The sequence below is a fragment of the Notechis scutatus genome, chromosome 1 (assembly GCF_049901735.1).
Source record: "Notechis scutatus isolate UNSWTSFEM ecotype Mainland chromosome 1, rNotScu1.2, whole genome shotgun sequence".
In the NCBI taxonomy this organism is placed as follows: Eukaryota; Metazoa; Chordata; class Lepidosauria; order Squamata; family Elapidae; genus Notechis; species Notechis scutatus.
In genome coordinates this window covers 193,805,889-193,833,471 of record NC_142009.1, presented here as the reverse complement: position 1 = coordinate 193,833,471, position 27,583 = coordinate 193,805,889, and the positions used below count along the sequence as shown (strand labels likewise).

At 42.9% G+C, this 27,583-nt stretch overlaps 1 protein-coding gene and 1 long non-coding RNA gene across 8 annotated transcripts in view; one reads left to right on the top strand and one right to left on the bottom strand.

Moving 5' to 3' along the window:
* COBLL1 (cordon-bleu WH2 repeat protein like 1) overlaps positions 1–2,469 on the bottom strand; it is a 135,260-nt gene extending 132,791 nt beyond the window's left edge. For all 6 annotated transcript variants that reach the window (XM_026674403.2, XM_026674404.2, XM_087949819.1 and 3 more), the window contains exon 1: positions 2,153–2,469. In XM_026674403.2, the coding sequence (XP_026530188.2) occupies positions 2,153–2,199 (47 nt within the window). In that variant the 5' untranslated portion in view covers positions 2,200–2,469. The remainder of the gene's footprint in view (positions 1–2,152) is intronic.
* Positions 2,470–2,703: 234 nt separating this feature from the next.
* On the top strand, positions 2,704–20,412 carry LOC148133149 (uncharacterized). Of its 2 annotated transcripts, none has more exons than XR_015746525.1 (2): positions 2,704–3,196; positions 20,285–20,412. It is a non-coding gene; the product is annotated as an uncharacterized LOC148133149 (long non-coding RNA). The 2 variants fall into 2 exon arrangements; XR_015746524.1 differs by lacking the exon at positions 2,704–3,196 and adding an exon at positions 4,767–5,185.
* The last annotated feature ends 7,171 nt before the right edge of the window (positions 20,413–27,583 follow it).

Here is a 27,583-nt window from a genome sequence, read left to right as displayed (position 1 = left end):
TACTTCTTCAGTCTGTCCCAATGGCATTTGGCTTCTGCAACATCCCTCCACCCTCAAAATCCAGGGCCAATAAGTTGTATTCCAATCCTACACAACAGAAACAAGCCCCCTCCCAACACACTTACTCACTGTTTGTGAAGAAATGACTATTTCTTTGAAGGCTTTTTCAGCACCTGTCCCTGCATAAAGAGGCTCAAGGAAAGATCACCAATTTCTTATTGGATTTGGAAGTACTGAGAAGTAGCAAAAGTTCCCATTGCTTTCCAGTGTCTCAAACACCCACCATGAAGATGGGATTCCATCCTTCTGCTTCTCAGTGAAGAAATCCCACATATGGCTCCAGTAGATTTGAAATGCAACACTTGGAAGCAGAAATATCCAATGTGGATCCTCAGAGCGGTCATTGCTCCTGTAAGGTTTCTGTACTGCTGTTAGCTATGCAATTTAAAATTTCTGCACTGCTATCAAGCAATTTAAGCAGGAATATACCTCTGAGTAAACAAGTATTTTGCTTATGGCATTTGTACCTTAGTGCAACAAGCAAGCACTCGCCCTCTAAATAAGTTAGACATTCCTAATATTAAAACTTGATAGGCGTTAATAAGAAATTCATACATACATTACAAAAATACTTGTATTTGCACAACCATGTGCTTTGCAATTCTTGTCTTCTTAACTGATAGGAGACAAACTGACCCACATATATCCCCAATAAAAATAGTATGTCAAGAGTACTGAAAAACTCAGCCAAATGGGAAAATGCAAAGAAAAAAATAGTGGACTTCAGGCTAAGTAACCATTTATATGTACTATGCACAAAATGTATATTCCTTTTAAATTATTGCTAAGCAATTTATAATAGTTGCATCATAATATTATTCTAAGATATTTGCCTCTACTACCCTACTTCCTAGATGTTCCTATCGTCGTCCCCCACAAGATTTAAGGGCATGTGAAATAGTTTTGATGAAATTTGCATGATATGAAACTTCTCTCCTTTGAAATAATGTTTGGGTTTTAATTCTCCAATGAATGAAAAGGAATGTTTCACGCTTCCTTGTTACACAGCATTTGTTTCGGCTTTCCATAGCTCTCCCCCAAAACCAACCCAGGAAGAGAAACCACAGAAATCTAATACTCTTGTGGCAAGGCTTTGCACTAAATTATCTGTATAGTAAGCCAAACATAGTTTTAGGTTATAATTAGCCCACCTGTTTCCTCCATTAACATGCAAATACACTTTCTTGTTCACAGACTGCATGAGATTTCCCAGTCCTTGCAAAATATCACATTAAATCCACATAACTACTCAAGTTTATTTTCAATATGCACAAGGAAGGAGCAGGCACTATCTTTCAACACTTAGAAGCCCAACAATAAGCTTTTTTTGCCCCTCAAGTTGAGCCGACTTGCCCTTTCCAGAGCTAAGGTGGGTTGTTTTACCCAAGCTAACAGGAATGCTTTGGAAGGTGAATTACTATTCCACCAGCACAGCATACCATAGTCACATTCCTCTCCGCCAAGGGTTGCTAACTTATCTTTGCTTTCAAGCTGAGCTTTTCCTCTTCCCCCAACCTTTAAAGAAATAATAATTACTTCCTCACTCAAGCACTCAGGGACATTCAGAATATATCTTCCCAAGTTTCCACAACTCACAGAAAACTGAACTTTACTAAGGAACAAGGAGCACCGAACCCAGCTCAATTTACAACCAAGTTTCGGGTCTTTGTATCTTGTACTTTTCAAGTAAGGTGCACAATACAACGCTGAGCATGTTTATCCAGCGTCTTTATTCGGAGACTCTTCTCCCTTCAAATTCAGCCAGATTTGCCATTCCCAGTCAAAACATCGCCAAGGCAAACAGACTGCTCCTCGCCCCTCAGGAGGGCAGCTGGCCACCGTCTTCCATAAGACCCATCATCCCCAGAGCTCTCCAGAGTGAAGCACTTGACCTCTTAACCAGGTTTTTTTTAAAAAAATTCTTTTGAAAAGGAAGGGGACACACTAAGAGGTGGAGGAACAGGGAAGCCAACTTACCCCTGTTGAACTTCGCGGGTTTACTAAACGGGGCGTCCCGCTCGCCTTTTGCCCCTCGGCGACCAAAAACTACCTTTCGGGGGTAGGGGAACCAGGAAGGAGAGCGGGTGCTTACCTGGAGAGAGCCACGTCGCTCGGGGCCGTGCAGGTCTGACCGTCCATTTCTCTTTAAGACGACTGTAAGCTCCAGGTCGAAGTCCGGCGAAGGCAGGAATGCAAAACTACGCCTACTCCCTGCAGGGACCGAAAGAAACCGCCTGGGTCTCAGCTCCCTGGCGGCCGCCTGCCCGCTCCCCGCCTCACCTGTCTGGAGCCGCCGAAAGCTTAGACTCTGGTGGTGGCGGCGGCGGCGGCGGTGCTGCTTTCCCGCCGCTTCGGCGTCCCTGAAAGGAGACTCCGCATTCTCCCTGTCTTCTCCCCTCCTCCTCCTCCCCCAAAGCTGCTTCTTAGCACCGGTTGCCCAGCTGGCACGGCCGCGCACACGCCTCCCCCTCCAACCCCCAAAGGCTCTTCTCCTCCTTTCCCGGAGCTCAGCGGGAGCCGGGCACAAGGGATGGGAGGCTGCTTTGAAAAAACCACACCTTGGAAAACTTCGCCGGGAAGGGAGGCGGAGAACCAGAGGGGAAAAGCAAAATAAGCTTTCCCGGCTGCAAACGCCAGAGGGAAGCCGCGCTTTCCTGCAGCGCCAGAGCAGAGCTCCCTTCGGAGCGCTCTGCCCGCCTCTTCTTCCGAGGCTTGGGTGTGTGCGTGTGGGGGGACGGGGGTGGGGACGGGAGAGTTAAAGGCTCCCTGGCTTCTTCCCCCGTTTCCCTCTCGGCGGGATTCCCGCCTTCCTCGAGCTGCCCTTCGCCTGACCAAGCGCTGGAGCAGCTGTTTCCGCGACAGGCTGGGAGTTGCAGCTGCCTATTCCCGCCGCCGGGGGTAAGGAGGCGTGCGCTAACCGGACTTGAGGAGAAGAGCCTTCAACAGGTGGGGTGGAGGAACGCGGATTGCTTCGGGCGTCGGAAGAGATTAAACCTGTTAACGTTTCGCCCGGGCCTTTCCGAATCCGCCTCAGCGCGCAGCAATCCGTGTTTACCGCTTGGCTTTTTTGCTCCGGCTTGGGAAGAAGCGGCATTGCCGTCGGTCAAGACATACCTGCGTGAAGGTGCAGGCAGCGGTGCGCTTTCCACTCTTTGGCCTGCAACCCACCCCCCCACCCCTCTGCAAAACCTTAGTTCCCCGCTTCGCTTGATTGGGTGGTTTTGCTTGAGAGAAAGGAAAGCCCCGAAGAAAGGTTTTTTCCCCTTTTCTCTCTTCAACGCCCAAAGCGAATTGTGGATCTCTCTAAACTTTGGCCTTTCTTCTTTTAGTTTTTCAGAATTAGAAAAATCTTAAATACATCTGAACAGACTGTCTCTAGAAAAGCAGATATACTCTGCTTTGTTTAGAGGCAGTCTCTCTCTCTCTCTCTCTCTTGCCTAAGAAGGCAATGGCGAGTCACTTTTCGAAAATCTGGCCAAAAAAATCGGCCAGAGGTGTCCAGACAGTAGCCAGGAGTCAACACTGACTTGAAGGCATTTCCCACCCACCCCCAAAAAGTGGGGAGGGAAAACTGGTGATTGTATTTCAATGAGCACACTAAATACCATTGGGGGGGGGGGGGAATCTCTTAAGACTCTTAAAGATTTAGGGGCTTTCCCTTGTTACTCCTAACCATGATACAAACATACCCTGGCAACATGGTTTTTTTTTCCCTCATGGCCTCTTGACATTGCTGTCAGCTCATCCCCCAGCCCTTGAGACAGGCTTAAGTCAGTCATTATCTGTACTTATGCTAAAGTAGTGTTTAGGAACTTACTCTGACCCTCAGAGAGTACAAAGTCTATGAAGTATTGGCTCCTGGTTTTCCTCACTGCCCTGACAAGAACAGCAGCTTTCCTGTTTTCTGCCGAAGTGAAAGATGGATAAAGAGCATTTTATTTCAGCAATGGGGAAAAAGCTGTCAAGAAGTAGTTGACTTCACTGGACTACTTACATAAGCACAACAGGATCTGTTAAACCAGCATTTGCAATGGCAAAATACCATAAAATAGTAACTTGTGTACAGGCAGTCCTCGACTTATGACACTTCATTTGTGACCATTTGAAGTTAAAACGGCAGTGAAAAATATGACTTATGACCTCACAGGCTAGTCTCAAGAATTTCTGAACGTCACTGAATCGGTTACAGTTAGTAAATTTTTCAAAAGCATTTGGTGTATCTTACAACTCATTTTTTAATTATAACTTATCAAGTTTAATTTAATTATATACATACAGTGTTTTACCATGGGGTTGCATTTTATTAAATGAACATGGCTAAAAATGATGTTGGATCAGCTTTGCATTTAGTCAGCAGAAGTATGATTAAATGAGACGACTACATTATAAGGCAAAATGGTTAATTGTCTGGATATTGCATAACTCCCTTTAAAAAAAATTAAAACTCAACCTAATCTCATTTTAAAAGTTCAGTGCATTACTTTTAGAATAAAAGTCTTTGTTCAACTTATATTTACACTATGAATTACATAATAAAAGGAAACTGGCAAATAATTATTTTCGTTATGCTTCTTGGTATTTCAGCTTGTTCTTTGGTAAAAGACATCTGCACACAGTGGAATTTTCCACTATGCAGGATAAATCAACATAAGGAAAATCCCTTCATTGTTAAGTGTTCCTTCTTTAAATTAACGAGGATTATTTTTTTTCTGCAGTTCCCAGCTCAAACATCACTCGCCTCCCCCCCGCCCCGCCACCTTAGATTGGCACTGACCCTGCTGGCTTTAGGAAAGTAGCAGTAGCAATAACACTTAGACTTCATAGCGCTTTACAGCACTCTGAGCGGTTTACAAATGTCAGCATTTTGCACCCAACAATCTGAGTCCTCATTTCACTGACCTTGAAAGGATGAAAGACTGAATCAACCTTGAGCCAGTCAGGATTGAACACCTGGCAATGGACAGAGTCAGCCTGCGATACTACATTCTAACCAAGGCACCACTACAGCTCCTAAAGGCCCTAAAGACATGGCTGTGTGACCATACTTAGTGGTCTACCAATGGTGGGGAGCCTTTACACCTGTAAAGGAGCTTGATGCAAGGATGGACTTTGGCTGCTGGCCAGGGTAATTCTTGTTTCCTAATTCTGATGTTTTATATGTTTCTGCATTGGTTTTTAACCTTTTTATTGATTACTGTTTTAACGGTTAAAAGCCCCTCAGAGACAGTTAGGTGAAATGGGCAGCCCTACAAATCAATCAATAAATGCATACATTATTCAATATAGTTATTCCCCATTTTCAGTTTTCTTGCTTATAGATGCTGGGAAGTTAACATCCTGATTGCAAGATAAACAAAACAACAGAGTTGGAAGGGACCTTGGAGGTCTTCTAGTCCAACCCCCTGCTCAGTCAGGAAACCCTATACCATTTCAGACAAAGGGTTGCTCAGTCTTTTCCTAAAAACTTCCAGTGTTGCAGCATTCACAACTTCTGGAATCAAGCCGTTCTACTGATTAATTGTTCTAGCTGTCAGGAAATTTCTCCTTAGCTGTAGGTTGCTTCTCTCCTTGATTAGTTTCCATGCATTGCTTCTTATTCTGCCTTTGGATACTTTGAGGAATAGATTACTTATTTATTAATCAGATTTATATGACCGTCCATCACAGAGAAAATGACTCTGGGCAGTGTGCAACAATTCAATAAAACGAATTCTTTCTGGACACGTGGAGAGCCATTACCTAGACCAAGATGAAAACAAAAGTCAGAATTTCCATTGGAATTTTGTTTCCTGATGTCATAAAAAGACAGGGTTATAGAGCTGGGTTAGATAAACAGTCCTGGAAATAACAAACCGGAAGAGTGGGGAATGAAAATTTGCTATATGGTGACCAACAACTGTACTGAGACTATTTTATATTAAAGAAAATTGTACTAAAGTTGCTTATTTGGATTCCTCTGTCTTTCAGAGTAGAGTTAAATACCAAGTCAGACTTACTGTGATTACTTTTTGTAACCAATGACCTTTGGTTTAATTGGGAAAATCGCTTTTCTTTGTCCCAAAGGAAAGAATATTTTAATAAAAATGTCATGTATATGGGGTTCGTGCTCATCTTAAGTAATGGAGTGGCTGAAGAATATATATAAGTATCCTATCTTTCATTGTACTGTCTGCTGCAGGTTTCAAAGTTTCTTTTGTGGAACTTTTTGCAGATCAAGAAGCAGGGCTGCCCATAGGAGATGCAGAGAAACTGAAAGATGTGTAAGAAATAAAGAATGGAGCCCCCTTACAACTATAAAAAGTCAAAGTCCCAAGAAATTCTCCATCACCTTGATAGTTAGTTTATTGGAAGCCCTCCCTGTCAGCAGGAAGAATATGATGCAGGTTGTTATACAAGTGTAATACACAGAGAGGAAAAGCCAGTAGTATATGCCTATAGTACTACGTTGTGTGGTCTTGTCCTGCTTCTTACGCTTTTTGAAAACTCCCACAGAAGAAGTCACATTAGCATTACCCCTTTTAAATCACTTGATGATGAAACATTATCCATATTTCCTAGCTGTGAAGAAATTCATAATGTATGCAGGCTTAATGTATACAGGAGAATATCCTTGTCAACTGTGAGAAGTGAGAATTCATTGTACAGTATACAATAGTCCTTGACGTACAAAAGCAGTTGAGATGAGAATTTCTGCGACTTTAGCAAGGTGGTTAAGTCAGTCACACCTGATTTTAGAACTTTTTTTGCCATGGTTATTAAGTGAATCATGTGGTCCTTAAATGAATTCTGCTTCCCCCCACCCCCCCTTGACTTCACTTGTCTGAAGCTGGCTGGGAAGTTTGCAAATGATGATCACATAACCTGGATAAATTCATTCTGGTTGCCAAGTGCCTAAATTTTGATCATGTGACATGGGGATGCTGGGATGGTCTTAGGCTTGAGGATTAGTTGTAAGTCAGTATTTTCACTGTCAGCTTTTTGACCAGATTTCCTTTTAGGAAATTAAGGAGGTACTAATTTAAAATACTTTTGCACTGTATTGTATATCTTTTCTTTGTCTCAATTTTAATTTTAAAGAAGTGCTTGAAGGACAACGCTAATCAATCTGTTCTGACACCTTTATCCCATGATCCCTATCACAGTAATAAATTAGCAGAAGTTTAGGAGAACAGAAGTTCTGTTCTCTATTGTTTCATCTATCGGTGCATAGCAGTGCATCTGGAAGATGTGCATCTTGAAGATATGCATCTGACAGCACTGACAGACGTAGTGTTTCCAGGCTGTCTGTCTGGCTCAGAACTGGATTTGATGCCATCTGCTGAATCATTTATTAATTTCAACTATGTGTGGTTCAGGCATAAAAAAGGATAAAATGCAGAGATTCCATTCAGGTTTTCAAAGTTCTTTGGGAAGCTATTACTTGTTTGAGCAGCTGATACAAGCAAACAAGTTGGATTTTTGTGTTACGGACAATATTATATAATAAACTATCTTATGGTTTCCTTAGCCACACTTTAGCAATATTTCATGAGTCTTTAAAACAATATTATAGATATTCAAGTACCATAAGAGCTGTGGTGGCACAGTGGTTAGAATGTAGTATTGCAGGCTAATTCTTCTGACTGCCAGAAGTTCGATCCTGACCGGCACAAGATTGATTCAACCTTGCATCCTTCCAAGGTCGGTAAAATGAGGACCCAGATTGTTGGGGGCAATAGGCTGACTCTGTAAATCGCTTAGAGAGGCTGCAAGACACAGTCAAGCAGTCAAGTCTAAGCGCTATTGCTATTGTTCAAAGTGAATGTGGGTTTGAAAGAAAAGGATGTTTTCCTTATTAAATTTGTATTAGAAGTCATACAGCTAATTAAAGGAAGCTTTTATCTAGTAGCAAAGTACAGAGAGATAGCATTATTAGCTTGATATCTCATAGAGTGATGAAAGAGACAAAAATAATGCAGTCTTCTAGGATACGCCTATCCCAAAGAGATTATTTTTTTCCCAAGAGGTTGCATTTGCCTCCCAATATCATTTTGATGAATATGTAGGTGCAAGAACATGCCACAGAAAGTATTGTTATGAGCCAATAGCTTTAAAGGCCCACTTTTTATTTTATTTTAACCACTCACCCATTGTAATGTAGCCATTTAATTCGGCGTCAAAACTATTTCACGATGATGATGATGCATCTCTACTTATTACTTCATGTCTCTTACTCAAAATAAATTGCAAAGGAATGGGTGGTGGAAATAAGTAAGCCACACCAAGATTCCATTTCAAATTGCTATCGTGCAGTTAATCCTGTTTAGTCAGTGGCAAGGCTTAGTGGGTAGGTACCGTGTTTCTCATATAATAAGGCCGGGTCTTATTTTTTTTTTGAGCCCCGAAAAAATGGCTAGGCCGTCTTTTCGGGGGTGACTTAATTCCCCCCCCCCCCATCTTGCATCTTTGGGCGGGCAGGCAGCAATGGCTTGGATGTTGACCTCGGCGTTGGTGGGGCACTTCATATTGGGGTCAACGCAGGCAGCACCATATCCGGGTGTGCAACAAAAGTACTTCCTAACGGCAAGCCCCCCCACCATTCCCCCCCATTTTGCATGTTTTAATATAGGCCTTAATTTGGGGGGAGGGGCTTAATTTCATTTCATGCCTATAAAACATGCTGGGACTTCCTATTGGGGGAGGCCGTATTGTTGGAGAAACAGGGTAGTTGGTATTCTAAAGAGCAACTGAACCAAAAGTCCATAAGGACTGCTGCCTATTGTGCATTTTAGTCTGTAGAAAGTAAAAGACATCTCATGGAATCAAATTTTGTTGATACTATTGGAAACCTTGAAGTGCTGCGCAAATCATCTAGCTGTGGGACTTACCACAAAATTCATACATCCTTGTAGAACTCTGTGCAAGGCAAATTAGTATGACACTGTGATGAGGATAGGCAGTTCTTTAGAAGAGCATTTATAAGTCAGCTAATGTTCATAAATAATCAACTAAGTCAGTAATTGCTTATTTTTGTGTTCCAAATCTGCTGAAGAAAAATTGAATGTATACTGCTGCTCTCTTACCGGTATTTTTAAACATAAACCTTTAGGAAAAATTCAGTTCTAGAAGCAAAGTTACACCAAGCCACAAATCAAAACCCAAGTAGAAGTATTTGCTGTATTCCTTAAAATGCTTTAAGGGGAAAAAAAATCCTGGCAAAAAGGTTACACAATGCCCAATTCTATTAGGTAAAGACTAAAATTACACACAGTTTTGTACTTCTTATCTGAGTATAATCAGATAAGCCCTAGTCATATGACAAGCCTTATTGTAGGAAGAGTTTCTACCATGGGGAAATTATTTGTCAAAACATTGCTGCTCTGGCAATTAGTTGGCTTCCTCAATGTTGTTCAGAAGAGTAACTTTTTCCTATTTTCATGTCAGGGAGGGCGGTGGGGAAGGGACTGTGATCCTCTAGATCAGGGGTGAGGAACCATGATCCTTTTATGACTTGTGGACTTCAACTCCCAGCATGGCTGGCTCAGGAATTCTGGGAGTTGAAGTCCACAAGTCATAAAAGGGCCATGGGTCCTCAGCCCCTGCTCTAAATGATGTTCTTTAGTTCTCCTTAGAGCTGCTCAGAGCATCCAGAAGTGGGTGGTGCTTCAGTCTCTGCATTCATAGGCTGAGCTTAATTTTGAGGAACGCTCCTCCTCCACCACGTGTCTCCTCCATAGCATTCCCCAGTTTTTGCTCAGCCTCGTGCAAGACAGACAGTGCATAGACTAGTTCCTTGGCCGATTCAGGATTTGTTGTCTTCAATCGCAATTTCTTCTGATTTCAGGTTCGATTTGTTTTCTCTCTCATTTAGCCCTGCGCAAGTGGTCTGCTTGTCTGCTATTCACCCTAGGGAAGCGCTGTTTTGTGCCCCCACGGGTGGCAAGGGGGAGACCCTGAAGTGCCTTCGCACTTCCTCCCTTCCCAAAACTTTACCCTGCCTTCCCTGTGTGCCGCTTTACCTTCCCTCACAGTTTGCGGCTTATTTTCAGTTCGGATTGCTTCGTTTTACTTTATTTCCCCCTGAGAACGCTGTTTCAGCAGGGAAGGGATTTCCCCCCATCCCTTCCCTGCCTCTCTCTCTCTCCAATTAAGAGCCTCGGCTTGCTCGTGGAGGAGGAATTTGCATCGGGCTATCTGTGGAGCCCTCACATTGTCGCGGCCGCCATTTTGAAAGCCTCGTGGCCGCCGCCATTTTGTTTGCCTCTTTTATTTGCTGTGTGTGCCCTCCGCTCGTTGTTTCAGGACCCGTAGGCCTGTTTCCGAGCGTTTTTTCACCTCTCCCTTTGCATTGCAATTGAGGTTTCTGAATCTTAACTTTGGAATAAATTGTTGGCTCCACCACAGCTCACTGTTAGCTGCGCTGTTGCAGCAGCAACCCACGCCCAGTTGCTGCCTGGGAAGAAAGGTTGCTAAAGGCCCTAGTCTTTCCTCTGCTTCTCTGGGCCTCAGGCGTTCTCCTTTCGGCTGATTGGACTTGTTGTTTTTTTGACTAATTGGTTACCTTATTAAAAAAATTTAAAAAAAAAATAAAAAAAAATAAAAAGTATAAAAATAAAAATAATAATAAATTAAATACGCACGGGGGTGAAACATTATCAGGGCACCCGGTCTTGCTACAGATTGGTCCCTGGGCGCGCCAACCGCCTTCAATCTGACTCATACCATATTCTGCAGTACTTGTTTTTCTCACAGATATGGCAGAGGGTAATACTTCCAGAGGACCTTCTCTGAAGGCTAAGTCTAAGACCCATCACTTGCACAGACAGACTAAGGAGACCTCCAAAGCCTCCCAGAGGGATGCCCTGAGGTGCCATAGGGCCCTGGAGAAAGAGATTACCAGACGCTCAAAAGAGGCTCCTGTTTCAGTCCTCCCACCCTCCACTCCCTCTACATCTGCTCCCCCCCTCCAGATTTTTCCTCACTATCCAGGCGCAGCTCGCCCTCTCAGGGCCATCAGGCGCAGATTACTGGATCCCCAGCTAGAAGGGCTCCCAAAGCCACCTTCACGCCTACTGCTGCTGGCCTATGCCAAGAGGAATCACTCATAGAGGAAGTCCCAGTGAAATTACAATCCTGGATGGAGCTGGCTATCTGCCAAGGCATTGTGGCCGGACTCCAGCAAATAGCCAGGCCTGGGCACTACATGACAGCCTCGGAACATGAGTCTCAATCCGTAAGATCTCTTCCCAGATCGGAACCGCTCCATGGACAGGTACTCCTGCAGGGGGAGGTTCCCCCTAGAGTAAGGGAGGAGGAGGAAGGGGACTTAGATCTGATCAGAGAAGAAGAGGAGTTTGACTTGGGGTCTTTGCAATATAGCGAACCCTTTTCTGAGGTGGACCCATTAGAAAGGGAGATGTCCAAGGACAAGGGTCTCACTCCCGACCAACCCGCCTTTGTGGGGCTATTCAAGCCACAATTATTCAAGTCCCTCCTTTTCAAGGCCAAGAATATTTCGGGCCTAAATACTCAGTCACCCTCTGATCCCACTCCTCTTGCTCGGAAGGTCCAGAGGACTCCATCTTTAAACAGCCCGTAGTGGAGGCCGAAGTCATCCCAACTCCTCCCATTTTCTCCAACCTGGTAGTTAAACAGTTGGCCTCTGCAGCGCCCCCTGCCCGTCGCCCCATGATAAATTTTTTTCAATCTGGACCCTCAATTTTCCAATTTATTGGGTACCCCCGAGGTTGATGAGCCCATCGTTGGTCTAGCCTCTTCCTTCACCCTCAGCGACCCACTGGGGGCCCTGAGGCTGGAGGAGAAGCGGTCCAAGCTGGCCTTGCGCTGTGCACATCAGTCGGATGCCTGGGCAATCAGATCAGCCACGGCCGCCTCTTTCTTCACCCGTTCTTCCATTCGCTGGCTCCGCCAGTTTAAACAACACGTTCCGGCGTCCAATGTCAGAGTACATCAGGACATCGCTAAGATCACGGCCACAGCTGAGTTCTCGGCCGATGCCACCTATCACACTGTTAAATTCTCCACCAGAGCGATTACATCGCACATCACAGCCCGCCGACTGCTCTGGCTGAAACATTGGCAGGCAGATCTTAAGAATAAGGTCAAATTGGCTTCCGCTCCCATAGTGGGAAACAAATTGTTTGGACCGTCCTTGGACCCTCTATTAGTAGAGGGTCGCAACAAAAAAAAAATTTCTTCCCTCCCTCACCCGGAGGTCAGAATCTAGAACCTCGCAGCCCTTTCGTAGAGCTCCCTTTCGCAGCCCTTTCGTAGAGCTGCCTTTCGGTCCTTTTACCAGGCCCCCTTCGGGCCTGGTCAACCCTCAGACAGGGCCGACTCATCTGACAGAAACAGAAGGGGCAGTAGCTACAAGAGGCCCTTTCGGGGACCAAGCAGCCGGCCCTTTCGGCGCTCCAGATAGGCCATATGACTCCATTCCCATTGGCGGGCGTCTTCAAGCCTTCGCCAACCAGTGGGACTCCTCCACTTCCGACGCCTGGGTCAGGGACACCATCAGGTTTGGCCTTGCCCTCGAATTCCAGTCGACCCCCCCCCGATTTCTTTATGCCATGTCCCCTCTCCAAGGACCGCACTAAGCGTACCCTCATGGACTCCACTATCCAACACCTTATTGTCATCCAGCCATCCAACCGGTCCCTCACGCACAATGAGGGAAGGATTTCTACTCCCATTTGTTCGTAGTCCCAAAGCACTCGGGGAGATGGAGAGCGATACTGGACCTAAAACGGCTTAACCGCTATCTGGTATACCGTAAGTTCAAGATGAACACATTGCAATCTATCTTATTGGGAACAAGACAGGGGGACTGGTTGTCATCCATAGACCTGACAGAGGCATACCTACACATCGCCATCTGGCCCTCCCATCATAAATTTCTTCGCTTTTGCTATAATAACCACCACTTTCAATACGTGGCACTTCCATTCGGTTTAGCCTCCGCCCCTAGAACCTTTACTAAGGTTCTAGCTGCACTGGCGGCCCACCTCAGGACCCTCCCTGTGCGCCTTCAGTGCTACCTGGATGACATCATCATTCTATCCCACTCTAAAGATCAAGCAGTCAGGGACACTCAGGTTACTCTAGCAGCTCTCCAGGAGCATGGGTTTCTTATCAATTGGAAGAAGAGCCAATTGTCCCCTTCCAACAGAATAACCCATCTGGGGACGATGATTGACTCTCTGAAAGGGAAGGTGTTCCTTTCTTCGGATAGACTTCTTAGTATCCAGAAATCTGTTAGAACCATCAGGCGTCTCAGGAGGGTTTCCCTTCTGGAATTATCACAATTACTGGGAAAAATGATTTCATGTATTTCCATTATTCCCTGGACCCATCTACATACCAGATCCCTCCAGTGGTTCCTGCTTCCATACCAGAGATCTGGCACAAGCAACTCAAAACTCAAGGTCAGGGTACCACCAAGGGTCCTCACGTCCCTCCTTTGGTGGAGCAAATCATCCATCAACAAAGGCTGCCTCCTCAAGGAGCCCCAAAGACTTACCGTCACCACAGATGGCAGTCTTTTCGGATGGAGCGCTCATGTGCAGTCCCTCACATCACAGGGCAGATGGTCAGTGACAGAGCGACTATGCAACATAAACTGGCTGGAACTCCACGCCGTGCACCTGGCCCTTCGCAGCTTCCTCCCTCAGGTACGCGGCCGTCACATACTGATCCTCACAGACAATGTGACGGCCAAAGCCCACATAAACAAGCAGGGGGGCACACAATCATTACGATTGATGAGGGAGGCCGAGCGCCTCTGCCGTTGGGCGGAGTCCAACCTCCTTTCCATCAGGGCAGAACACATCTCAGGGCTATCAAACATCCAGGCAGACTGGTTGAGCAGGGCTACAATAGACCAGTCGGAGTGGCGCCTCCACCCATCACTGTTCAAGGAGGCGGCATCCATATTCGGGCAACCGGTAGTGGACCTGTTTGCCTCCCCCCCTCAATGCCCAGCTTCCGAGGTTCTATTCAAGGTTCCCATCCCAAGGGGCGGAGAATCACAACGTGCTACGTTGTCCTTGGCCCACAGGACTACTGTACGCATCCCCCCCTACCACTAGTGCCCAGGGTCATCCAGAAGTTGCTTCACGAGAAAGCAGAACTACTTCTCGCAACACCTTACTGGCCCAGACGTCTCTGGTTTGCGGACCTCCGCAGTCTCTCAGTGGCTCCGCCCTGAAGGATCCCATCAGACAGGATGTCTCTGTCTCAGGGACCCCTTCTCCACCCGGACCCCCAATGGCTCCAATTAACCATCTGGAGGTTGAGTGGGACCGCCTGAAGAGGGAAAATCTATCTAGCAGGGTCACTGACACTATCCTAGCAGCCAGACGACCCTCAACTATAAGAATCTACAATGCCACATGGTCCTTTTTTTGTAACTGGTGTTACAAGCTCCAAATTGATCCCGCTTCCCCCTCCATTGCCCAAGTTTTAGACTTCCTGCAGGAGGGACTCAGTAAAGGGCTGTCTCCCAACACATTAAAACGACAGGTAGCAGCCTTATCTACGGTTATCTCCTGTGAAGGAGCTGATTCTCTTTCTCATCACCCCCATATTCGGGCTTTTCTTAGAGGAGCCACCAATTTACACCCCCCCGACTCTTCACCGGTACCCAACCTGGGACCTTAACAGAGTCCTTATCTCACTCACAAAACCCCTCTTCGAGCCCTTAAGGAAGTCATCTCTCCAGTTTCTAACATACAAGGTAGTCTTCCTTGTAGCGATTACATCAGCCCGTAGGATATCGGAGATTGCAGCCCTATCCATTAGAAAAGACCTCTGCGTATTTCACTCTGATTGAGTGGTCCTCCGGCCTGATCCTACCTTTTTGCCCAAAGTCAATTCGGCTTTCCACAGAGCTCAGGAACTTATCCTTCCAAATTTTTGTCCTAATCCATCACAGGAAAGGGAGAAGCAATGGCACACACTGGATGTGAGACGTGCGTTGCGCATTTACATCAAACGCACAGAGTCCTTCCGAAAATCAGAAGCCTTGTTTCTTTCCTTTCAACCCAAGACGCAGGGGCACAAGGTATCACCGTCCACCATAGGCCGATGGATAAGGGCGGCAATTGCCAGGTCATACCAGTCACAGGCCTTGCAGGTACCTAGAGGTATCACTGCTCATTCCACCAGGAGTGCGGCGACTTCGGCAGCTTGGGCCACCCAGGCACCAATAACCGAAATCTGCCGGGCGGCGACATGGGCCTCCCCGTCACCTTTTATCAGGCACTATAAGATTGATGTATTCGTCTCAGCTGAGGCTTCATTTGGTAGAAGAGTTCTACAGAAGGTTTTTAAAGAACCCGAGGTGGCTACGGACCAGACGGTGCCCCTCCCGTAGGACAGGCCCAGCTTTGGTATGTCCCACTTCTGGATGCTCTGAGCAGCTCTAAGGAGAAGGGGCGTTGGTACTTACCTGATACGCCCGTTCTATTTGAGCTGCGAAGAGCATCCAGCCCCACCCAAATTTCACCATCTGGTGGAGTCTTGTTTCGGCCAATGACAAATTAGTTAGTTAGGATGAGTGCACGAATTTTTTTCCTCTCGTCTTTGCAAAACTGGGGAATGCTATGGAGGGGACACGTGGAGGAGGAGCGTTCTTCAAAATTAAGCTCAGCCTATGAATGCAGAGACTGAAGCAACACCCACTTCTGGATGCTCTTCGCAGCTCAAATAGAACGGGAGTATCAGGTAAGCGTATATTAAGGTATCTTAAAAAGACAATGCACTATGCATTGTATTTGGAGCCAAAAGATGATTTGATTTTAAGTGCATATGCTGATGCAAGTTTTGCAACAGATATAAAAACTAGAAAATCAACTTCAGGTATGGCTATACTACTAGGTAAAACACTGATTGGTTGGAGGTCAATTAGACAGCAACATATAAGTATGTCCACAATGGAAGCAGAATTTTCATGTTTATCATTATTATGTACTGATTTAATTCTGTATAAATAGTTGTTGTTAGATATGGGAGTAACTGTTAAAGATGCCATTGTAGTGTATGAGGACAATCAAGCAGCCATAAGGTTGGCTACAAATATTGCTGTAAAGACTAGATCTAAGCACACTGACCTTAGATATTTGAATGTTAGACAATCTGTGAAAAATGGTTTAATAAGATTGGAATACTGCATAACTGAAGAAAATTTTGCAGATGGATTTACAAAAGCCCAAGGTGCAGTAAAGCACAAGGAAAATTGTGAAAATTATGGGTTGAAATTGTAAATAGATATATATATTATTATATTACCCAAAAGGGGAGAATGTTAGGGATAACATTGGTTACCTAACTTAGTTTAGGTAGAATAATATATAAACTATGTTAGTGAGTTTAAGTGTATGTATCACTTTAAACTGTAAACCAAGTTTTTGGGTGCGGTTGTAAAATCACCATAAGAGGGAGCAAGAGAGCTCACTGTTTCCCTGGCTTTTACTGGAATGCTGACAATGGATTGATGGTGATAACTGCGTGTTTGCTGAGAGAAGAAAAGGGGTTTGATTTTTCTTCATATCTCTGACTGCAAAAGAGATATATCACTGGACTGATTGATTGTAAGTTTAATGAACTCTTTTTCGACACTGGACTTTGCAAACTGATTAACCCCGGACTGACTGAACTTAGTGTATGACATATGGACTATTTGACTATGCTATAACTCTTGCTGGAATAAAAACTATTTAACTTGCACAGTGTATCTGTCTTACTGATTGTAAGCTACTACAATGTTTTGTCTTACATATCTGCCTGTCTGCTAGACTGCCGTTGCACGTTCTGCTAGGGTGTATATCCCTAACAGTACCAACGCCCCTTCACATCATCTATTGGCCATGCTGGCTGTCATGTTCCAAATTCTCTAGACCAGGGGTCCCCAAACTTGGCAACTTTAAGACTTGTGGACTTCAACTCCCAGAATTCTGGGAGTTGAAGTCCACAAGTCTTAAAGTTGCCAAGTTTGGGGACCTCTGCTGTAGACCTCTGCTGTAGACCATCACAAGCATTTATGCATCATGTTTGGCTGAATCCCAATGGCTGGTTCACGTGTTGCTCAGGGGTGGATTTCTATCAGTTCTGTCCACCTCTGTAGAACCGGTAGCTCTGAAGAGCAGCAGACATAGAACCGGTTCTATGTCTGCTGATGTTTTTGCCCACCCGCCCACCTAGGCTCTTACCTGATCTTTATTTCCTGATTTTTCAACTTCAGCTGCTGAACGAGGCACAGCTGCAGTTAAAAAAGCAGGAAAAGAGGCTGTTTCAAAGGCTGCGTCTCTGCATGCAGCCTGCAGATGACAATCTACAGGCGCGCAGCTCCCAGCATGCAGGGAAGCTCATAAATCCTGAACCAGTAGTTAACCCTGTCGTATCCCATCCCTGGTGTTGCTCAATGGGCTCGTGTAGTTTCTTCAGTTTTGAACTACTGCATTGTATGAGCCCAGTCAATTTTTACTTCCACTTATTTTTCAACAGAGATTGCTTGTTATGTTCATTAAAATCTTCCTGCTTGCAAGTCATATTAGAGGATTGTATTTTTCTACTCAGAAGTAAGATACATGACAGATTGCAGATTGCTTCATTATCTAAAGATTGCATCTAAGTTTTCCTTGAAAAACGCCATAATTTGCTTTTCATTCAATCCTTTCCTTTTCACAACCAGTGCTTTATGTGCACTCTCTCTTGCACGCGCACACAGAGTATATATGACAGGAAAATCTGTAAAAGGGATGTAGTCTTATAAATGTTTATAAGAATTAGACTTTGGAATAGGATTATACTAGACAGTGTATTCCCATCACAATAGAAATTAGCAGAAAAAGGGCAATTAAGAGGCCATTCATGACTAATTCTTTAAACCTCAAATAAGAGTGAGCAATAATACCTTATTCCTACTTAAAGATGTAATAATCCAGAAGAGTATCAGGATTTGCGTGGTGCTACAAATGTGTTTTACTCCAGTTCTCACTTCATAAAATAAAATCATACATGAGTTCAGGAAAAACACCTTAGAGCACTTAAGAGGAAATATAGATGACAGCTATTTAAATAAATAAACAGAATATGGCAAACATCTTAGAGCACTTAAGAGGAAATATAGATGACAGCTATTTAAATAAATAAACAGAATATGGCAATTCCCTAGAAAAATTAAAGTTTGGAAACTTCCCAAAACTTTGAAAGTAAATCCAACATAGAACTGTATTTGTTGGAATTCTTAATTGCGACCATACAAAATGGTTTTCCATAAAATAAATAAATAATTGCAAACATTATTTTTCTCTCCAAAATTATGCAGATGTATTATTTTTATCAAAAGAAGTGTGGCTGATGCTTCTCCTGTAAGGCTGTCAAATCTTGTTGGATCAGAAAGTGCTGCACCCAAATCATCTTTAGTCCAGAGCAGCTTATTCATGTTTGTACATTTAATTTAAATGCTTTTAGTGGTCATCCAATCTATAAATGGCAAGGAGGGTTTTGTTGCTTTTCTCTTTTCTAATCTGACCAGTTTCTTCGTATTTAGTAATAAAAAGCACTAATTTAGTCACCCGCTCTGACATCTGAATTTTCATTTTTTAATTGCTATTCCGATTCTTACATTAATAAGATAAAAATATTCTGCCATGCAGGAGATTTATCAATCCTGCAAATAATCCAAGGGAAAGATATATAACACGCTACATCTTTCTCTATTTTACTATGATACAACAAAGGCAATATTTAATGAAGTAACAGGGGGGAAATAAAAATTCCTGAGAGCCCTTGTTGTTCTGAATTTGGTTGTTTGCTTGTGGATGTTTCATTATCCAGCCAGGTAACATCAGGTTACTTAGTTGGATAATGAAACATCTCCAAGCAAACAACCAAGCTCAGGGAACACCAAGGGTTTCACAGCTTAGCTGTGAGCTATTGATATTCTACTCTATTGGAATATTTTCTTTATGTCAGCATCAACTCATGGACATTTCTTGGCCACAGTACAGAAGTCGTTTGTTACTGCTGGGATGTTCTGGGATTTTCTGTCTCTTGCACAGAGGTGGATTTGTAGCTGTGCAGATGCAGATAGATAGATTCCACAAAACATCCATAACAAAGTACATTTATTGGTACATCAGGTATCTTCACAACTCACGTTTGTGACGAAGTTCTTCTTTAATGACCAATCCTTTGTATATCAGCCTTGCAGGTAAAAGATGGTTATCTCCTAACCCATCTCGTAGAGGTAGAAAAAACTACTATCAGTTCATGAGTCCGGGCAAGAATGGAGGGAAACCTCCCCTAACCACTCGAGGGTCAATTTAGTGACCAATCAGGATTGCAGATATGGCCACGTGACATGAACTACATTTCCCAGGATACCTTTAACTACATTTACCATGATGCATTCCCTTAAGGGGACAGCTCATGTTCCTAAATCCAATTCCCATAGACAGCACATGGGATGTTTCCAATTTTCCAGTTTAGTCCTGGGATTCCCTTAAGATTCTACCATATCCAAGGCAAGAGAAAGGAATTAAGGTCCTGCCACGAGCTGAGACTTGAGGCAAAAAATACTCTTGCTAATCTAGACATTATTCTTGCTGCTATTACATTTAATTATGTTTCCTTTATTAGATAATATGCAGTAATATAGAGAATTATTATTGAATTATTAACTAGTAAATGTGCAAGATGCTATTGGCAGCAATATGCCTTTCTTACTACTGTTCAGATCTATTGAGAATTCTCAATCACTTGAGAGTTCAATTTCCAGTACAGAGTTTGAACCCCATAAAATAAAATCTGACTACCTGTATCTGACGACTTCCAGTAAGGATGAAACAGTCATGACTGTCTCTTGGTTGACAATGTGTCTGAAAAATATCACATTGGAGATTGTTTGATTGACTGATAGATGATTGATGGTGTGCTGTCAAATTGGTGTGAACCCATAGGGGCAGATTGTCATGGAGGAAATCTAACTTGGTCTTTCGCATCTTCCAAATGTACGCTCTTCATTTCTGTAGTTGAATCTATCCATCTTGTTACTGGTTGTCCTCTTCTCTTTCTTTCCACTTTTTCCAGCATTAGAACCTTCTCCAATGAGCTAAGTCTTGGCATAATGTGTCCAAGATAGGATGATTTAAACCGGGTCTTTTGTGCCTCAAGTAAGAACTTCAGATGGATTTCTTAACGTTCTGCTGGTTTGTTTTCACAGTATTCTAAAGCGTCATCTCCAACAACACAGGATATTTCCTGTGTAAAAATAGAGAAATAGAAGTCATGTAAAACCCTGTACTGGGGGACATGACATAAACATCTATTATCTCCCTACTCCAAGAACCTGGACTGTATATATAATTCTGAAAGCCTTGGGGAACACCAGGTTAGAGAAGATTATGGATGCAACATCTGAGAAGTCAGTCTTCCTCCAACCGATCACATAGCTTTCAGCTTCTGCTCCAAACTTCTCAAGCCCTCATGGTTCCATTGCCTGCCTGCCTGCCTGACTTGTGGTCCTCCAAATCAAAATTAGTGTACCAAGAATATATGATGACTCACTTACTTGAGCTTAACCATAAGGCTCCTTGTTTTGCTGACCAAGAAATTCCTCCAAGCAATTTCAGAACTTCAAAATCTCTTTTGCAGTCCTTGTTATTTATTTACTTATGGAAAGCATTTATATGGCCCATCCTACCATAATTTTTTTTTAATGGTGACATGATTTCTTGCCATTTTGAGATAGGTAATGCACACAAAAACAACATGAACCTTAAAATAGATGGATGGATGGATGGATGGATGGATGGATGGATGGATGGATGGATGGATGAACAGGCAGGCAGGCAGGCAGCCATCTAAGACACAGGAAAAATATTTTTAAAAATCAGTCTTGCCAACTGCAACTATTGCCCCACACATTGTTGTCTGAACTAAGCTACACATTTTTACTCAGAAATAATTTCCATTTATTTAAATTATGTTCTACATAGAACTGGCTTCAGAGGAAGCTTCAGCTGGTGCAGAATGCAGCAGCACACACATATAAATGTGTTTCTAGAAGAACCCATGTTACATCCTCTGCTTTGCAAGCTGCTTTGGTTACCAGTCTGTTTCTGGGTCCAATTCAAAGTGCTAGTTTTAACTTTTAAAACTCTACACATCATGGGATTGTGTTATCTAAAGGATAATGTATCCTTTATTACATCTGCCCATCCCACCAGTGGGTGTGGTGTGGCTTGGTGGGCGTGGCAGGGCAAGGATACTGTAAAATCCCCATTTCCTCCCCACCCCACTAACCTGCTTTGCAGCTCCGTTCTCCTGTGCAGGGCAACAAAAGAAGACCCAGCCAATCAGCTGGGACTCGGGAGGCAGAGAATAGATGGGGGGTGGGGCCAGTCAGAGGTGGTATTGGCTGGTTCTCCGAACTCCTCAACATTTCCTCTACCAGTTCTCCAGAACTGGTCAGAACCTGCTGAATCCCACCTCTGCATCCCACCTGATACAGCGAAGAGGGAATACTGCAGGTTCCATTGTCCCTGAAATCACCAGGAGATCTTTTATTTATCAATATATTTAAGGTTTTACACCCATTGTTACTGATTTCATCAATCTTCTAATCAAAGCATACTATGTTAAGGATTTTAGGAATTTGAATCCCAACTCTTCTGGATGCCACCAGGTTGATCTGGCAATTTCCCAGTCAAAGCATTTATTTCATTTCCAGCTTTGCCTTGCAAATTGTTAAAAAATATAGGAAACAGTTTTTAGAATAGCTTTTGGCAGGCAGAGAATATAAGGCTGTGATCACAATTTTAGGAGAAGATGCCAAGTGACTTTGGTTTTCTCATTCCAATCATTACCACAGTAAAATAGTTTAAATTGTTGTATTGGGGCTGGCAGAATCCAGCCTTAAAAACTCCCACCTTAGGAACCTCTCACAGGTGATGCAGGGTCAGTAAGACGCAGCTGAAAGTTTATGTGTTTTCACTTGAACTTTTTTGAGGAGACAGAGAATATCCATTAAATAAACAAATAAGTGGGTTAATTTAACCGCCAACTGATTTCACAAGAATTGGTTACATAACAAATCAATGCTCAACATTTGGGTCAAAGGCCTTTTCCCCTCCAAAGTGAACTGGTTTTTGTTTTTGTTTTTTTTGTCAGGGACAGCCATTTTAGAAAATTGGCTGCTGAAATGACTGATGAATTTTGCATAATTGTTGATGAGGAAATGAGGATAAAGCAAATAATCTTAATACAATATGTAACAGCTGTGAAACCATAATCCATGCCAATCCTGCCCTTCGCTTATTTAATGAATGCATTGGTGGTGTTTTCCTCTCTGGAAGGACAGGCATTCTCCCTGAAGTATATTCCAGTGATGGGAACAGTATTGGGAACACACAGTCTTGCATCCACAGCAAATCTGTTCCTGGCAAGAAGCTCTTCAAGAGGAATCAAGCATATTTCTACCTCATGTTACTTTGATAGGAATCTCAAGACGATCAGCTGCTCTGGTCAAAAGCTATTATGGGGGTTTAACATTTTCCTTTCCTGACTTGATGATACTGCATCGGTGCAGTCTGTTGCTTGATATTGCTTGACAACAGAATACAAAAATGATCTTCAGTAAAGGAAAATCTTGGAATCCAGACCAAAGTTGACCAAATATCTGAAACACGGATTTCCTCTTTTCCATCCACAGTAACCATGGGAGAGCAGCTGATGTCAGTTAAAGCAAATAGCTCTTCAGGAAAAAAAATGAAAATTGGAGCATTAGGGATGGAGGTCAATGACATTTTTAAAAAAATCTAATATCTTTCAGAGGTAAGATAAAATTAATTAACATAGAAGAAGTAATGATACAGTACAGCTGCTTTTGTCTTTCTTTCTCAAGCACAGGGGTGTGCACCCCCCCCCCCCATACCTTATTTTCACCCTCCGTGGCCTCCTGCAGCACTCTGCTGGCCAAAACCAGGCTAAAAAAAAAAACACGGTTGAAAAATAGGTCAAAAACAGGTCACATGGCCCGTTTTCGGCTGGCAGAGTGCTGCAGAAGGCCATGGAGGGCAAAAATGAGGCATGGGCCACACGCGGACCCCCGTGCCCCATTTTGGCCAGCAGAGTGCTGCAGGAGGCATCCATACTGCACCTCCTGCTGCCCCCCTCGGTGCTACCCACCCTGCCAGCCATAGAGGAGAACTACAATGCTGATCCTGTTCTCAAAGAAATCCAGTTTGACACCCCTGCTCAAGCAGTTTTCCTGGCTGTTTCTCCCCCACATTCTCCTTGTGATATGATATCACTTTACAAGGCATTTTGATGCCTCTAAGCAGCCAACTCTCGTAGTGGAGGGAAACTTCTGTATAAAAGCCTAAACTACCCATACTCATCACCCCAACAAGTTAGACTCACACATCAGGTTACCTTAAGTCAAGGATTATTAACTAGGTCACAAGGCCTCAATTTCAATCTAAAATTGGCTTATTAGGTTCTTGTTTACTTCGTTCAGTTGCTTCAGACTCTTTGTGATTTGATGGAGAACTATTCAACAAGATTGTATAATCGTCACTGTTCCTTTGAGTTTTCACAGACCTGTGCCATTAGGGGCATTGATGAAAGTATCTAAACATCTCCTGCATCATTTTTTTACCAATATGAGAGTCTTTTCAAAAGACTCAGGCTGGTGTATTGTGTTTCCAGTATAACATTTAAGTTTTAGTTTCATTAGTAGGGGCACTAGTAAAGTAAAGCAGCAAATTCCTGATTAAACTAGTCCTGCTATTTCCCGCTCTTCTGACTTTTGGTTCAGAAGTTCCAAAAATATTTTAAACATTCACCCTACTTGGACAGCTGCTGGATCTTTGGAGTCTCGGTGGGTTCGAACAGCAGAAATCCTTTCCTCAGATCTTCTTTGTTTTTATTTTAACATTTACATCTCATCTCAGCATCAGATAGTCATTATTTTAATTGTTGGATTTATTGTGTTAGGCCATCATTTCCAGCAGGGGTTTGAAACTTGACAGCTTTAAGACTTGTGACTTCAACTCCCAGAATTCCTCCTCCAGTCATATTAGCTCAGGAATTCTGGGAGTTGAAGTCCATAAGTCTTAAACTTACCAAATTTGAAGACCCTTGATTTACAGAATGAGCAAAGTATCTCCTTTCACCTAGAATATAGACAGCCATATAATATGGTTAACTGAATATAACATCTCTGAGCTCCATCTGTCACCCCGATTTTACCCTAAATTAAGGGATTACAGAGTTGTAAGAAGGAAGTTTAATAGAATGAAACATCTGGATTCATATGACATGTTAATCCAAGCAAACCACAGTATGGCTGGTTTTAAACCAGCCAACATCTTGACTTGGTGTATACAACAGGAAATTAAAATGTAGGTCCATACATCCTCACAAAAGCAAAAACATTGATTATCTGAGAAATGCAGTTGTATCTCTGGCACCAGGATAATAATAGTAAGAAAGATCAATGCATTTCAAGACACCAAGGAAATCATCTCCACACAATCAGATTGAAATCTGTGATATCTTTGATAACCATAACAGAACAGGGTATTTAAACTGTACTTAGCAATTGCTTACCCTCTGTTAAAACATATAGGATCTCCTGCTCAATCTATTTGAGGTTTGTTTTGGATTTCCCCTCTTTAGGGTGGTTAGCATTGTCACATAACTCTTTCTCAGCTTCAAGCTTGTTGAAGAAAGACCTCAACCTGAAGAACTTCATCCAAGGAATGTTAGTAAAGGACTGAAGAACTTTAGTTCAGAGATTCCTTGTAGTCATAAATCAGCTGAAACCAATTTTCTTGTAATCCTTTCTTTACTCATGCTTTCCAGGATCTGGTGTTTCTTCCCACTGTTTCCACTCCATGCTTTACCCTCTAGTTATATGAGGCCAGAATAATATCTCTAGTAAACAATTTTATTTGAAGAATTACTGTGACCCATTTTTCACTCTGTGGCAATAACCATTACTAACATTAACCACTTTTGTTCCTGCATCATTCTTTTGGGAATATGACCCTTGATATACAGTTAAAAGGCCTTTGGCCCCCAAAAATGATATGTATCCCATGGGTACAACATTGCTGAGTTAATATTTACCATATGGACAAGATTCCTGACTAGGATTTGCTTGGCATAGCTACATATTTCTTGCAGATCTGTGTGAGAGTCATCTTCATTGTACCTGATTGATCGATGTGGTCTTTCCATACCAGATCAGAATGTTGGCAGACTGAAACAATTCTTGTGTGGATTTATAAATAATCTCATATAACACCCCAGTCTAAGCTTCAACTGCCCATGGGAACAATACCAAACTACAGAGAGATTTTAAAAAGTGAGTTCACACTGATCTTTGTTATGCATGATTTATAGCAGAGAAGCACAACCTTCATGGTTCTACTTAATCTTTTCCTAGCCTTCAGTATTATTGATCATGAAATCCTTCTGGAGGATTTCATGAAATCCTCACTATATTGGGAGAAGATCAAGCCATATGGCCCTCCGTTGTGGGGATCGTATTGTTCAATGTTTTCTCATGTAACCTTTATATAAAGCCAATACAGACAATTATCCTTAACATTCTGTTGATACTCAGTTTGACATCTCCAATGCAGGCAGAACAGAGTTGCTCTGAAGGCCTTGTCCTGGTGCCTGGAAGTTATTATGGTCTAGAAACAGATAAGCAGGCTTATATTTAAATGCGTCAAGGTCAGAATGTCTAGCTTGGGGGGGTGGGGGAATGTACTAATAGGATAATAAATTGACTAGTCAAGCTACTCTTTCCATGCTACCCAAAATCCTGCTGCCTCAGTCAAACTAATGGCAGAAATGTTTCCATTGATAGGAGAGAGGAAAAATCTACATGATGAAATGCAGGCTAGATTTCACAAGCTACCCACCCCTGTCATAAACAATAGTTTATAAAACCATAGTAAGTGAATACATTTAGTGTGTTAAGCTCAATCAAATTAACTACCGTGTTTCTCATATAATAAGGCCGGGTCTTTTTTTTTTTTTGAACCCCCCCAAAATGGCTAGGCCGTCTTTTCAGGGGTGACTTAATTCCCCCCCCCCCCCTTGCATCTTCAGGCAGGCGGGCAGTGACGGCTTGGATGTTGACCTCGGTGTTGGTGGGGCACTTTGTATCGGGGTCAACGCAGGCAGCACCATATCCAGGTGTGCAACAAAAGTACTTCCTAACGGCAAGCCCCCCCCCACCATTCCCCCCCATTTCGCATGTTTTAATATAGGCCTTAATATGGGGAGAGGGGCTTAATTTCATTTCATGCCTATAAAACATGCTGGGACTTCCTATTGGGGGAGGCTGTATTGTTGGAGAAGCAGGGTACATCAAGGTTTAGTATCATGCAAACTCAGGGATTTGTCTTCTGTTCTATCACAAACAACATATGTGGTCCAACAAATTGAAGCTGGCTATGGAAAACATTCTAGGGATTATTAATTAGTGATTATGTGGCCATTGCCATGTTATTATTTAAAATGTTATCAGGAATATAATTTAATTGGAAATATTGATTCTCTCATAGCCTGCCATCAAAATATCGGTCAGCTGTACTTTGCAACATGAAACCATTTTTATGTGTTTTCTCAGCTGATGATAAAGTGTAATCCTAAAATGGGTGTATGCTCAGAGACAGTCCTATTAGAAGAGATGTGCAATAATAATTAAACATTGTCTTTTAAATGCAAAGGAGCATACACCTAGAAAGATAAAAGCTTAATAGGTTTCTCAAGTAATATGAGATTTGTAAAAGAAAAATTTGGGAACTGTATTCTCACATTTATTAGAGCTTGATTTTAATAAGTGAGTCATCGGTGGTTTGTTTAGTTGTTTGTTGTTGAGCAGTTGCCAAGACTCCAGCAATTAATGTTAACCATAAGAGAATAAAGACATCTCCATCTCTCTCTCCCTCCCCCCCTCCCTCTCTCTGTCTCTCCTAGATGGAATGTAGCTCTATGCCACTCCCACTATGTGCTGGATTATACATGCAAGAATTAACAAATAGCTGATTCATTCTTTTTTGCTTCTCCTCCCTTCTTACAACATGAATTTATGAAATATTGGAGATTGCTAGTGAATAGTTTAAAAGACAGTACAGATAGTCCTTGACTTACAAACACAATTAAGGCCAAAATTTATGTTGAGAATTTGTTAAGTGAGTTTTACCCCAGTTTACGTCATTTCTTGCCACAGTCGTTAAGTGAATCACTGCAGTTGATAAATTAGTAACCTGGTTGTTAAGTGAATTTGGCTTCCCCATTGATTTTGCTTGCCCAGAAGGTGGCAAAAAGTGATCACGTGACCCCGGGACACAGCAACAATCATAAATATGAACCAGTTGACAAGCATCTGAATTTGGATCACAGGATCACGGAGATGCTGCAAAAGGTTGTAACTGTGAAAAACGGTCATAAGTCATTTTTTCGGTGCCGTTGTAACTTTGAGCGGTCACTAAATGAA